The 13,990-nt window shown below is 37.2% G+C and overlaps 1 protein-coding gene across 2 annotated transcripts in view; it reads right to left on the reverse strand.

Moving 5' to 3' along the window:
- LOC113038435 (beta-galactoside alpha-2,6-sialyltransferase 1) overlaps nucleotides 1-13,990 on the reverse strand; it is a 33,327-nt gene that overhangs the window by 9,132 nt on the left and 10,205 nt on the right. For both annotated transcript variants that reach the window (XM_026195835.1, XM_026195834.1), the window contains exons 2-6: nucleotides 9,952-10,158; nucleotides 9,080-9,451; nucleotides 8,538-8,802; nucleotides 8,187-8,284; nucleotides 8,001-8,102 (exon numbers count right to left, since the gene is read on the reverse strand). In XM_026195835.1, the coding sequence (XP_026051620.1) occupies nucleotides 8,001-8,102; nucleotides 8,187-8,284; nucleotides 8,538-8,802; nucleotides 9,080-9,451; nucleotides 9,952-10,143 (1,029 nt within the window). In that variant the 5' untranslated portion in view covers nucleotides 10,144-10,158. The remainder of the gene's footprint in view (nucleotides 1-8,000; nucleotides 8,103-8,186; nucleotides 8,285-8,537; nucleotides 8,803-9,079; nucleotides 9,452-9,951; nucleotides 10,159-13,990) is intronic.

Raw genomic sequence — 13,990 nt, forward strand, 5'->3', positions numbered from 1 at the left:
TCCAGTGGCGTCTGCTGTAGCTGGGCAACCATGACTCGCTCTCCATGATGATGCAGAAGTTTCAGCAAAGAATAAATGGAATTCCAGCACTTAAAATCACTTGCAGTAGCTCTGCTAATAGATTCATTTAAAAAATGGCTATCCTTGTACAACTATGATCATCTGTTTCTCCATCTTGCCTTAGCTTTCAGTATTGTTCCGGGAAAGGATATGCATGACCAGTGGTGCACTTACTGCGACCTGAAAAGTTTAGATGTTTCTAATTTAATTTTCTACCTGTTAGATTGTGTTTTATTTACGTCTACACCTAGATGGCCTTTTTTTAATCAATAAACGCGTATTAATGTATAGCCTTATGCAACAATTACATATGTAAATTTTAAAAACTTTATATATGACATTACATATTTACATTTTCATGTAACAGCCAGTATTTGTATCTGTAAAAATCAAAAAAAAATTTCCTATCTGCATTCGGATACAACATCGTACAGTTACTTGATAAGACTGTTATGACTTTTTATATATTTTTTCGTAGTTATCACTGAACAAGTATGTCGTGTTAAACTGAAATAATTATTAATTTCTAAAATAATATTTATCATGCAAGCAGAGAGATGTCATGACAAACGTTTAGTGATCATTTGAACACGACTGAATCCATTCAATGCACACATTCTCATTACGCAGAAAACTTTAAGCAAGTCTTAATGTTAATGAACTTCACTAAACAGATGTGTGTGTTCCGCCCAAACCAGCAAAAGGTAAAGATGCAAACATGTAGGACAAGTAGACAATGTATCCGTATCGAAGCTGATTATTAACCTACTCTTGAGAGAGAACTGATTTGGTTTTTGAGAGACTGAGACGCGCAACTCTGCTGTTTGATTGGTGAGCGCGCTATGCTTATTCCATTCATTCGTATCATGGTAGCCTAAGCTTTCAATATTTGCCTTTTAAATATATACAAATAATATAACGTGTAGCTATGATGTATTATTATAGGTAAAATTACTCTTGCAACGCTCTGATTTCTGAGAGATGCACAGAGAGGCGACAAAAATGCGGTGTTTGATTTGCTCTCTTTTCACTCATAAAGTTTACATTCATTCACTTCTGGCGCTGATGCCCTGGCTCACCTGTTATCTAGCAAACACCAGACTCTGTCAGCTTTAGCCAAGTATTCAGGCAGAATTATTCCTTGAGCGTTATTCGTTTTTTAAGCCATTATCCGTGCCATTCCGAATAAGGTATTCGGCTTCAGGCACAACCCTAATTAGTACATTACATATTTTATTTTTACATGCAACATAGATAAGGTCATATAGTAACAGCTCCACGCAATATTGTAATTCTAAAATTCACGTCGTTCTTGCAAACACTTTGTATGCATTATGGTTAATGCATGCTGGAGTAGTCGATTGTTTCCGTAAGAGCTCGACTAGTCCATGCAAGCCCTAGTACAGTATGACAAAAATTTCACTGTATTTATGTGCGCCTGTCCAGTAGACCCAAACGTATCCATTCTAGCCTTGCTGCGCGCATTTGTCATATCCCGAGCTTTGCGTGTGTCTGTGCACTGTGCCAATTAGGCATAGTCATATACATTTTTGATCACAGATATAATGTCAACAAAAAATAAAGTACATACAAATTATTTGACCTTACAGTTCCAAACTTTGTTTGTTTATCCAAGTTTAGCTCCCAGGGTCGGACTGGGGGTAAAACCAGTACTCATTAACAAGGCCCCAAAGGAAGAGAGGGCCCTTGAAAAGTATGAATCTGAAATATACATTTTTTACCTGGATATTTTCATGGGTGGGGGCCATGGGGGCCCATCAGGACTGCCTATGCATAGGGCCCAGGATCTTGTTTAACGCCCCTGTTAGCTTTAACCCTAATTATACACACTTGAACCAGCTAATCAAGCTCTTACTAGACACACTAGAATCTTCCAGGTGTGTTAAGGCCAGTTGGAGCTAAACTTTTCAGGACATTGGCCATCCAGGATGTAGTTTGGAGACCCCTGTCCTACAGAGTTGTTACTTTGCACATGCTTTTTGATCATTACAAATAATAATGTAAAATGATTTTCTTAGAATAGGAGATATGCTTTCTCTCGCATCACAAACATTATCAGTAGTTAAGTATGTGGTCTTGAAGAGGACCCTTTTTTCTTTCATTTGGACTCGGTCTTGGACTTGGACTCGAAACATTTGGACTTGGACTTGACTTGGACTCGAACCTCTTTGGACTCGGTCTTGACTCGGTCTCGACTAGTCCTGGACTTAGACTTGACTTGGACTCGACAAAGCCGGACTTGACTACAGCTCTACTATATACAGCTGTGAGTTTAGGTCTGCAGTTTAACTGATATTATTTAATAACTATGGAGCTCCGAATATAATTCAAATTAATTTCTATAACTTCACCAGGTTTTATTATTGTATTAATTTATTATTATTTATTAATTAAGCAATAATGATTTTAATAATTATGTAATATAAAGGATTCATTCCATGATTTAGGCCTACCAAAACTAGGTAACGAACTGACCAATTCGTGCCAGCTAAGCCTGTAAAACCTGTAAGAAACTGAAATTCGCTTAATGAAATTAATCTAACTCCAACAATTTGAAAAGTTATATATTTGTGATGTGAACTCAAAAGCTAATTAGGTTAAGCAGAACTCAATCTAACTAAATTACTATAAATTATTTTTAACTATTAGGCTATTACCTTACAGTCTATTAGGTCTAAACGGCGGGCCATAAAATTATTTAAAGAGCCAGTAAGATGAAAATTCTAAGCTTCCTATCACTGTTTATAAGTCCTGTACAATAGGTTTAAATCCATCCAAGGTTAAAAAACATTGTAATTTTGTCAAAATATAAATTTAAAATTACCTCAATTCTCAGAGATTCCCAAACGGTTCGCGCAAAGCTGTTCAAAAGATTCAGTTTCCTTAAACCCCACCTTTCGGTAGCATACTGTGTTCTGATTGGTCAACTAACATAGTTTTGATTGGTTGTTCCGCACAGACCTCCATGGTAAACAATGCATTAGCATCTTTTTGGGGTGAATTATGTCTTATTCCTCTCATCGCGAAGCAAACAGTAAAATAAAAAACTTGAACAGTCTCGCTGCTTTTTCTTCTGTGTGGGTGTATTCAAGCCGCGGCCTTCAGTTTGAATCTGAATAGCGCGTTCAGCGGGGGGGCGTGGTGACATTAGATATAATGAAGGGAGACGTGAAAAACGGACATCACATTGTTTTCATATGGATTACTTTATCACAGAATATCTGTTAGCAGCACTTGTTATACTTCATTTTAATGACGTGTTTGTACATGACGATCAGCACAAACAAAGGCTGCAGACAGCACACATATGCCGCGTTTCCACCGAAATTACCCGGAACATTTGTACCAGGAACTTTTTTTCACAGGAACTTTTTTCCCCCCAGACCTGTTGCTTTCTGCGTTTCCACCGCGGTGTAAAGTACCGGGTAGATTAGGCAAATAGACTGGTGACGTAGGTCTGCGCGCGTTTCTCAAAACAAAGTACCGCTGATAAAAAAAAAAAATAAAAAAAAAAAGTACGCTGATTTTGGACGTGCATCCTCGGTAGTTGGTTCAGACTTTGTGCATTCGTCTCGGGAGTGTGATGTCTGCGACGACGCAAGTCCGGTAAATCTATAAACAGCAGCGTACTTGATAACTTTAGTCTGCTCGTCATGGCTACTCCAATTTTCCTTACTGTATATTTACAATAAAATGAAATATGATATCAAATACCACTGCCTCCTTTCGTTTTCATTTAAGCATAATAACAACTGCAGAAATGTACTTAGTTCAGGGAAATGTGTATATGCAGCCATTACAATGAAACGAAATATTATATAAATTTGCCTTTTTTATTTTCATTTTAACATATAGATAAATTGAATACAGACCAAAGAAACCTGTTAGATTTACCCCGCAGCTGAATTATATGTTATGTTTAACCACTAAAGACACATCAGAGCCAGCGGCACATATCAGAAGGTCTATCCCAGGAGAGGCTGCTCTCTGCGGATACACGAGGACTGAGCTCCCGCTGATCGAGTGGAGCTCACCGTCAACGAGATCGGCGAAACACATTTTTAAATAGGCGCTGTCTTTATAAATAAACCATAGATTTGAGTTTTAAACAACTACATTCTCGCCTGAAATACTTTTAAAATTACATTTCATGACACAATAACAGTAATATTTGAAAATTATCCGAATAAATGGTGGTTGAACTCAACCAATGCTGCGTGAACTCAGATCGCTTTGGCTACTGTTATTTTCCCCTCAGTATATTTACAATAAAACGAAATAGGATATAAAATACCACTGCCTCCTTTCATTTTCATTTAAACATAATAACAGCTGCAGAAATGTAGTTCAGGGATAAGTGTAACGTTATATACAGCCATTACAATGAAAGAAATATTATATAGACTTGCCTTTTTATTTTCATTTTTACATATAGATAAATTGAATACAGACCAAAGAAAACTTGTTAGATTTACCCCGCAGCTGAATTATATTTTATGTTTAACCACTAAAGACACATCAGAGCCAGCGGCGCATATCAGAAGGTCTATCCCAGGAGAGGCTGCTCTCTGCGGATACATGAGGACTGAGCTCCCGCTGATCGAGTGGAGCTCACCGTCTACGAGATCGGCGAAACACATTTTTAAATAGGCGCTGTCTTTATAAATAAACAACAGATTTGAGTTTGAAACAACTACATTCTCGCCTGAAATACTTTTAAAATTACATTTCATGACACAATAACAGTAATATTTTGAAAATGTTGATCCGAATAAATGGTGGTTGAACTCAACCAATGCTGCGTGAACTCAACCAATCAGCATGTTTAGCGCCAAAGTCCCGCCCCCGAAAGTTCCGGAACTTTAAAAAAGTACTACCTCGCCAGCAGGGACTTTCTGGGGGGCATTTTTTTACCCGGAACTTTTATTTAGTTCCTGGTTCCTGCGGTGGAAACACACCAAGTACCGGACCAAGTCCCTAGTTCCTGGGTAAAGTTCCTGCGGTGGAAACGCGGCTATACTGATAAGATGCTCGGGAGAAAACAGACACATAACTTCATAATCATACTTCGCGTTGTGATTAGGAGATGTTCGTTGTTCTAAATAAAGTTGGTAATGAACCCTCTTTTATGGCCAAACGCTTTGAAAATCCCGCTGTACTCACCGAGATTAGAAAAGCAGTCATCAGTGAAATGTTGTGAACACAACAAAAGGGATTTGTTGTACTGCTCTGGTATTGTGGTAAAAATGAATTTTAGCCATTGGTTCTTCTGATCTTCATTCTTTGGCAGTGAAAAAAAAATAAACATGCCTTTACAATTAAAAACACACTGTCTCCTCGACATGATGCTCTCACACCAACCAGAGCGTCTGTGTGTGTGTGTGTGGGGGGGGGGGGGGGTTATTATGCAAAGTGTTCCTAGTGACGTACATAGAGATGGGCAAAAGATTTGAAATCTATAACGACTTGTTTCAGCGATTCAGAGATGACTCCTTACTTTAGAAGCCAATAACTTTATAAATCGTGTACTTTTTGGTTTAATTACTTTGCACATTGTTTACACTGATGGACAGCTACATCATACACTGTAATACAGGTAATTTTTGCTTTCCCATCTGGGTGGCTCTTTAAAAGAAAATGGGCTTAATTCGTTATTTCTAACATTTGTTTTTCGAGAGGTCACATTTTTATAACATAGGCCTGTATGTTTTTATGCTTCATATCTTTCATAACTAATTAAAATAGCCTAACTAGAGGGTAATATATTATCTTTCATAACTAATTAAATAACTAAATGATAATAAAATAAATAAATTTCATGATAAGCATAGATTAATCCTTTTAAACTAATTAAGTAATTTAATACTTAATTTGTGGCCACAATTTCGACTAAACAAAAAAAATTTGGCTAGTCCTAGCATAAAACAGAATAGCCTAATCTAAATTTGTGACCGTGATTTTGTCTGCGTGTTATGATCGGGGCTCCGTACTACAACCGAATATAGCTAACCTTAGCCTACCTGTTTATTCTTTTTTTTTTGCGTAGCACATCCTCGTGCTTTCTGGCAATGGGCCGCTTCAGATTCCAATATTAATCTTTACTAACTTTTAACAGTCTCCCCACACTCCCTCTCAGTTTCTTCTCCCTGCTCATTCTTAACTTTGATTTTTACTTTACAAATATGTATAAGGCTTGCAACTTCGTTGAAACAATATCTGAACTCCATAACTGCTCTTCTATTCTCAAGCTCTACAGATTCTCGCTCTCTAACAAGCAAATCACCTAAGGCCATTCTGGGTTTAGCGAGCAGCGCTGAGCGAGAAGAGCGGAATCTTCAGAAAGGTGCTCTGCGCTCTTAAGGAAATATTATCACTCTGTTCCCCGCTCCACTCCACTCACATGCTCTCTCAGTGAAAGTTTGATCATGGCACATTTGGTAACACAAACAGTAAAAATGTCTTGTGAAAAAACACACATTGTCTATATGACACTTTCATGCAAGCACAATTTTGCTGTGGAGAGAAACTAAAAACTAGAGAAAGCTAAACTATGTGCTCAAAATAAATGCTAAACTAAGTATGTTTTCATATCATCATCATCATCATTATCAGCACTTGTTCCGGCATCAGTGAGCAAGTTTTGGGGCTTACACATCTGGCAACCACAAGCATGAATGCTAGTGAAGACTTGTTAGAAATGCAAGATAACGCAAATGGCAAATTAAAAACACGTTTCAGGATAAATAAGCGAGCCGGCCAATATCGTGACGAATATTTTTAATTAACCGAGAAAGGTGGATATCATTATCGAGATTAAAATCCGATTAATCGTGCAGCCCTAGCTTCATCCATCAGGCAGTCAGGAAACTGAACTCCCTCCCGACCTTGCCCCCCTCCCCTCTTGGGTCCAAACAGTCCTCACATACACACAGGCTTTCCGGGCATAACAGGGAAATATGTTCATTGCCCTGCTAAAGTGTTTTCCATTAACCAACCTCAGGGCATGCAGAGAGAGATGACCTGGAAAGAGTTGAAAGAGTCTGCATTTTATGACATGGAAAGACAGAGATGGGTGTCAGAAAAAAAGAAATAAATTATATTCTTTTGCCCCTTAGTAATATTTAACTTATGTATATACTTTATATTTGGATTTTTCATTTTTCTGTGTGAGATTGTAATGTCTATTTATTGTCAGAATTCTATTTTTCTTTCTACTTAATTATTTTGGATCTATATTTACTCATCTTAAAAAGTGCTTAAAGCATTTAATAAAAATACAGCTGAAAATTAATGAAGAATTAATTGCTTCATGAATGCGGTGTTCTACCCTTTAGGACTAATATTTTACAGCTTCTATGGATTTGGAAACACTTAATTGATAATTTATCTTAAGTATGACTTAAATTATTCCATCACTCAATCAATTTTCATTCAGTACTTGAATATTAACCCAGTTTGAGTTAAATTTAAATGCCTCTTATATACATTTCAAAAGCCATTTAATATAACCATTCATGTTTTAATACAACCATGTAATGTTTCACTACTATTATTTTACTGTATTTATTTTTATATCAATAATTTATTCATAATTCTTTGTCTTGTAATCCAAAAATACAAGACACACATTTAAAATACTTTGTAATGCTTTGTTAAATCTTATTATTTAGTTGTAAACCCAGATGAAAAAAAAAAAGAAAAAGAAAAATCTGATTGGCTGTGACATAATTTCAGCTGAAATGGTGCGATCTGATTGGCTGTCAGTGAATTACAACTATCCACGGCTGGCCACACAGTCCAGACCATACAAAAACCATACTAAAGCTACAGCCATTGTGTTGCAACTTGCTAATTAAGCATGAAATTTTGGAAGTTTGTGAACATCCCAAATGCTAGAAAATGGAAAAGTGAGTTCTTACCTCCCGTAAATCAGAGGAAAAAGGGGCTGGATCCCAGCTCACTAAAATCCCAGCACTGTACAAATTACTGGAGAGGAAATGGTAATCTTCAGAAGACATTACCTGTAATATAATCAGACATTTAGTTTTTTAGGAGCTTATTACTGCATGTTATTTTAACTTTTCAACAGTTATCAAAGAATCTACCTGGGAATTGATCAGACGCACTGTTGTTTTAGAGCCCACATCTTTTTCAAAGCCTGTTGTTGGTGCAGCATTGAACCGCATTACAGCATCATGTTCATCTAGAATTCAGGAGGGTTTTTTTTAGCAATAATCCGATAATTTTGATTGTAGTGAAAATAATAATTAAATCAATCATATATGTATATATACACACACACATACATACATATATATTTATTTTAATAGATTTAATTTTGTGTATGAATTTAAGCCAAAATGCTTTGTTACATAACTGTGGTAATGTCTGGTGATGTAAATACATAAGAAATCTAATCTCTTTTTTAAATTGATGGATGCAAATTTAGGTATTACCTATTTCCTTTCCTAATCCAGAGTTTTTGAGAGAACCTGCAGATGACACCACTGCGCAGGTCTTGAACGGACCGATATTAGCAGTAATTTGCTGTGGAGGTAACTGAGAGGCCCAAGGAAACCCAGAAAAGGGCTCCATATCTGGTGTTAAAGTTGCAATCTGAACCGTATTCTTGATTTGACAAAGAAGTTCAGGGCCACTGAGTTTAGAACGGCGTGCTGCACTCTCAGGTCTAGAGTAACGAACTCCATATTTATTCATTGCCTAAAACAAAAAATATTATAATTAGTTAGATATCATATTTGTTGCAAGTAACACCTATTATTAGGTACAGTTTTGTATTTTTACATACTCAAAAGATTTTCATCCTCAAAGGATTATGTAAAATGGATTTAACAATTTTGGTATAGATTTATCAATACTCTGAGGATAAAGCTCTACTATATATGTAAAATAGAGAAAACAGCAGTTGCAGTCCTTGACGCTTGTTACTGTGTTTTTATATAGTAAAGGATTTTATGTGTCTTTGATTTCCCCTCACCTGATAATTCTGGACCACCTTCCTCAGCCTTTTTCCTAGCATGCTACTTGACATCTCTTCATTCCAGACCTTTCCGAGTGCTCCATTAGGCCCAAAAATAACAGTATCCACACTTGTGGCTCCCAAATCTCCTCTCCGTCGGCCTCCAAAAATAGTCTCTAAAGCACGCCTCAGTGGTTGTGATAGAAGCCAGTAAAATAGCCCATGCTCTCTTCGTTTGCCCCTGAGGTTGCGTTCCTTAGTACCGCTCTCCATTGAGTAGTTAGAAGACGACAGGATGGGAATAGGCTTTTGAGGATCTCCAGGAATAACACCTGGAAGCTTTTGAGGGTCAGAATACATGGGTTTTGACCCTCCTGTTCCCCGCAATACCTTCAATACATCAACATTACTTTCAGTAAGGATGCAATTTACATTTGACTATATAGAGTCTTGCAGGAATTAAGTAATTTTGTAGGCCAGCCCAGAAGTTAGCATCACACATGATTCCCTTGATAAAAAGCCAATAGCATTTTTCCAGTGTCTATTGGATTACACTCTGAAAAATATATAAAATAAGCTCTGTGACCAACAAAAGTTTGATTCTTACATGTTTGTTTACGATAATTGAAGCAAATAAACAATGTTTATCAATCACCAGTAGTAAAAATCTTACGGTAGGTTATAAACAAACTGCAAAAGTTGAGCTTGTCTTTACCACAGACCTTAAGTCTGGTTCAGGCATTTAACCAAAAATGTATAAAAAAAAACTTTAACTTTGGGACAATGGAACCAGATGTGCTAAATCCCTGATTTCCAGGCTTAAGGACTCATTCCAACTTCACTCTAGTGTAGCAGAAGGCTGTGTGAGGAAACAAATCTCTTTGAAGTACCTTAACAATTGTGTGCGTTCTTGGCTGAGCTCGAGTTCTCGCCTTCACCCCGAAAATGGCATCTGTGACAGGTATGCTATTTTCAGCACAAAAGGTGTAAAGGAGAGCCATAGTCATACAGAACAGCGCCATGCACAGGGCCCCTCGACGGGCCCGGCGCCTCAACCGCCAAAGTTGGCTAACTCGATCCATGGCAGCTCCTGGGATCTGGATAATGAATCACAGACAATATTAGCAAATAAAAGGATGTCCTCTGCAAAAAGAGTTGGCAGATACATAGAAGCATATACAGGTGCATCTCAGAACACCATGCAAAAGGTCTTTATTTTTTTCAATTCTGATGGTTACGACTTGGAGCCTAGGAAAATTAAAAATTCCGTATCTCAAAAAATTTAAATATTAAATTTTGAGCTTGATTAGGTTGATCAATTTTGAGTAGAAATACATACTAGGTGCACCTCTTGGGCTAGTTTAGAACATGCAACCGCAATTATGGGAAAGACTACTGATTTAACAGTTGTCCAGAAGACAATCATCAAGTTTGTGCAAAAGGAGCCCAAACTAAGTATTTAGTAATTAAACCTGCTTTGGAGATATTATACATTTCTGTTTTGTAAATATTTGTTATTGATCTTTGAGAAAATATTCTTAATTTTTTGAGATATTGAATTTTTTTATTTTCCTAAGCTGTAAGTCGTAATCAAAAAAAAAAAAAACTCCCGAAATATTTCCGTTTGTGTGCAGTGAATCTAGAATAAATTACAAAAAGTAAAGAACTTTTGCATGGTATTCTAATTTTTTTTAGATGCACTTTAGATGTACATTGATTCAGCTGAATGAAGACTAGAAAATAGTTTGAAACAGTCAGATATTTACTTTGAAGTCCTGTTCAGCTCAGGTCAGTAATCAAATTAGTGTGAAGGAAAAAGCATGTTCAATAAACTAGAGAATTTCTGATTGTAGTGGATTACATTGTAGCCTCCTTTTGATGTGAATTAAACTGTTGGGTTAAATATATGAAGTTGCACACAAAGTGTGCACTTTGATGGGTTAAATGCAGAGAACCAATTCTGAGTATGGGTTTACCAAACTTGGTAAATGTCAAGACTTTCACTTTCACTTTAAAATGCTATATTGAGTTACTTTGGTTGCCCAACATGATGCGGTTTCAATTGTTAATTTCTCTTTGGAGCGCACCAGCTCTTTTATGGAATTACATTTGTTTCAATAAAAATTAACGTTAACTTTATAAAACTGAACGTAACTCAAATATGCTTCATTTTCACATTGCCACAAATTTCGCTTTTGCTTCGCAGTTTTTCGTTTGGTGTTTTGACACAAACTTCTCATGTGGACAGGGTTAACAGTGATCTACTCTGATTGGATAGTGAGCTTTTGATGGACAAGTGCTCTCTGACCGGGAAGTACAGACAGGCATATTGGAATCGAGCGACAACCTCCCGCTTTCTCTAGTGAAGCCAATAAGGAAGTGACTACAACTGCAATTCATTGACTGGCCGCTTGAAATGCCCAACTTTACAGCAGAAAAAAAAACATTTTTTCAGCCTGGTGCAAAAATGATTTTGGTCTATATTGCTAAATTTGCCCTTCGTGACAACTGTGAGGGGGGTGAATTTTTTTTATAACTCATCCGTTTAAATTATATTAAGCCTTAAAGTTCTGCATAATTAAGGACGTGGCCACTTGAGTGACAGGTGAATTGCCACTGCTGTCACAGCCGTCGCGCTAGGAGGGCATGGCTTCAGCAACCAGCTCCCGCCCTTTTGCCCATATTCGATTGTCCGGGAGAGTCGCACAGTGATGCGCTGCCAAGATGGCGACGGCTCCCTCTACACACTTTAGGCTTCAAAAACTCTCTTCAGGAGTCTAGTGGTGACGTCACTGACACTACGTCCATGTTTTTATACAGTCTATGTTTGGAATGGTCCATAGACAGTAAAAGAGGCGTGGTCTTGTTGCGCTCCCAACATAGTAAAAGAGGCGTGGTCTTGTTGCGTTCCAAACATAGACAGTAAAAGAGGTGTGGTCTTGTTGCGCTCCAAACATAGACAGTAAAAGAGGCGTGGTCTTGTTGCGCTCCCAACATAGTAAAAGAGGCGTGGTCTTGTTGCGCTCCCAACATAGTAAAAGAGGCGTGGTCTTGTTGCGTTCCAAACATAGACAGTAAAAAAGGCGTGGTCTTGTTGCGCTCTGAACATAGACAGTAAAAGAAAGCTGCCTTGAAGGACAAGCGGAGGGTGGACTCTCAAGGTGTCTCCTGAGGGCTCATCTTTACAGACTGAGATGATCAAAGGACAAATATTATTTACATATTTATTAATACAAAGCACGACGTATTGCATACAAATCAATGAATTTGCATTTGTGAATGTGAAATTTGTTTAGGAAAGAAATTAAATTAATAACAAAACTGATATTTTCATTTGTGGGGTCAGAGTCATAATACCCAAATATAATGTTTTTCATATTTACTGAGAAGCTTGGCAAAATCTTAACTTGACAAACACACCAATGTCATCCCAAAGTTTCTGAGTGTAGTGACATGACCAAAATAAGTGTACAGTTTCTTCAGAACTCGAACAAAAAGAGCATGTAAGATCAATGTCAGATTTAAATCTTTGAATAAACTTCTTTAAGGTAGAACCTGTGTATGAGCTTAAAATAAACTTTCACTTTGTCTGTCAAAAACAATTTTTGCGGTAGAGACCAGATTTAATCACCGTGAGCGCTTTCAATATGCGCAGCACATGCCATTGAGTGAGGTATGTACTTCCCGGTCAAAGAGCACCTGTCCATCAAAAGCTCACTTTCCAATCAGAGTAGATCACTGTTAATCCCGCCCCCACAAGAGGTTTGTGTCAAAACTCCAAACGAAAAACTGCGAAGCAAAAGCGAAATCTGTGGCAATGAATTCAGAATCTACGATCAGCGAAAACTAATCTTTGAAAAACGTTTACAAAAATGAAGCATATTTGAAGAGCCTGTGACATTTGTGCAACTGAGTTCATTTTTTTTTAAATTTTTATTGTGTTTTTCTTCTTTTGTAATGACATATGTTTGATCGTTTCTGAAAAAGTTAATTTCAGTTTTATTCAGTTATGTTCATTATTACTGAACTAAATGTAATTCCATACTCTTTGTGCATAAAGAAGTTAAAGACTAAAGTCTCAAATCCAAAGAGAAATTCTTTATAAAAGTTAGGAGTCAACAATACCCTCCTAAAATTACTCATTCTAACACGCATTTTATGGACACTGTTTCCTGAACCAGTAGCCTACGATGCTTCTGTGCACAAAGGCTGTTCTATAAAGTGAGGCAATTCCAACTTTGCAAGGACATGAGTTTTAAGCAGTGTAGAGTAGCGCTTCTTGTTTGTCATTCCTCTGATCACAAATGCATACATGGTTTTGTTTAAGCAGCACAATATGATACACACAGCGTTTTTTTACCTTAAACCACATTAATTCATTACACCAAATACATAACATAATGTTAATTTTAGCAACGTCATATGACCCCTTTAATCAATCCATTGATTTGACTACTGTACATTTTTGACAATATAGACATTAGTTACGTGATGACTGCATCCATTTCAGATGTATGATAACTGATTTTCCCAATGACTTTAGTCATAGTAGCTGACAATAATCTAAAGTGAAAACAGATGTATTGTTATAGGTCAGGGGTGCATCCTGTTTCGGGAGATCTAACTTCCTACGGAGCTCAGTTCCAACTCTGATTAAACAAGCCTGTCTGTAATTTTCAAGTGCTCCTTCAGATCCTAATTAGTTGATACAGGTGTGTTTGATCAGGTCAAGAGTTGGGCTCCCCTGTTGTAGATTAATAGTATAGGCTAAGTGAGGGCTAAGGGGCCTGTGCAGCCTGTGGGGGGCCTGTAAAGGGCCACTGTAAGCTCGTTTGCAGGGAAGACTGTAGAAAATAGTTTAAAATGGTCAAATATATATTTTGAAGTCCCTGTCAGCTCAGGTCAGTGATTAAATTAGTGTGAAGGAAA

The sequence above is a fragment of the Carassius auratus genome, chromosome 21 (genome assembly GCF_003368295.1).
Source record: "Carassius auratus strain Wakin chromosome 21, ASM336829v1, whole genome shotgun sequence".
Classification (NCBI taxonomy): domain Eukaryota; kingdom Metazoa; phylum Chordata; class Actinopteri; order Cypriniformes; family Cyprinidae; genus Carassius; species Carassius auratus.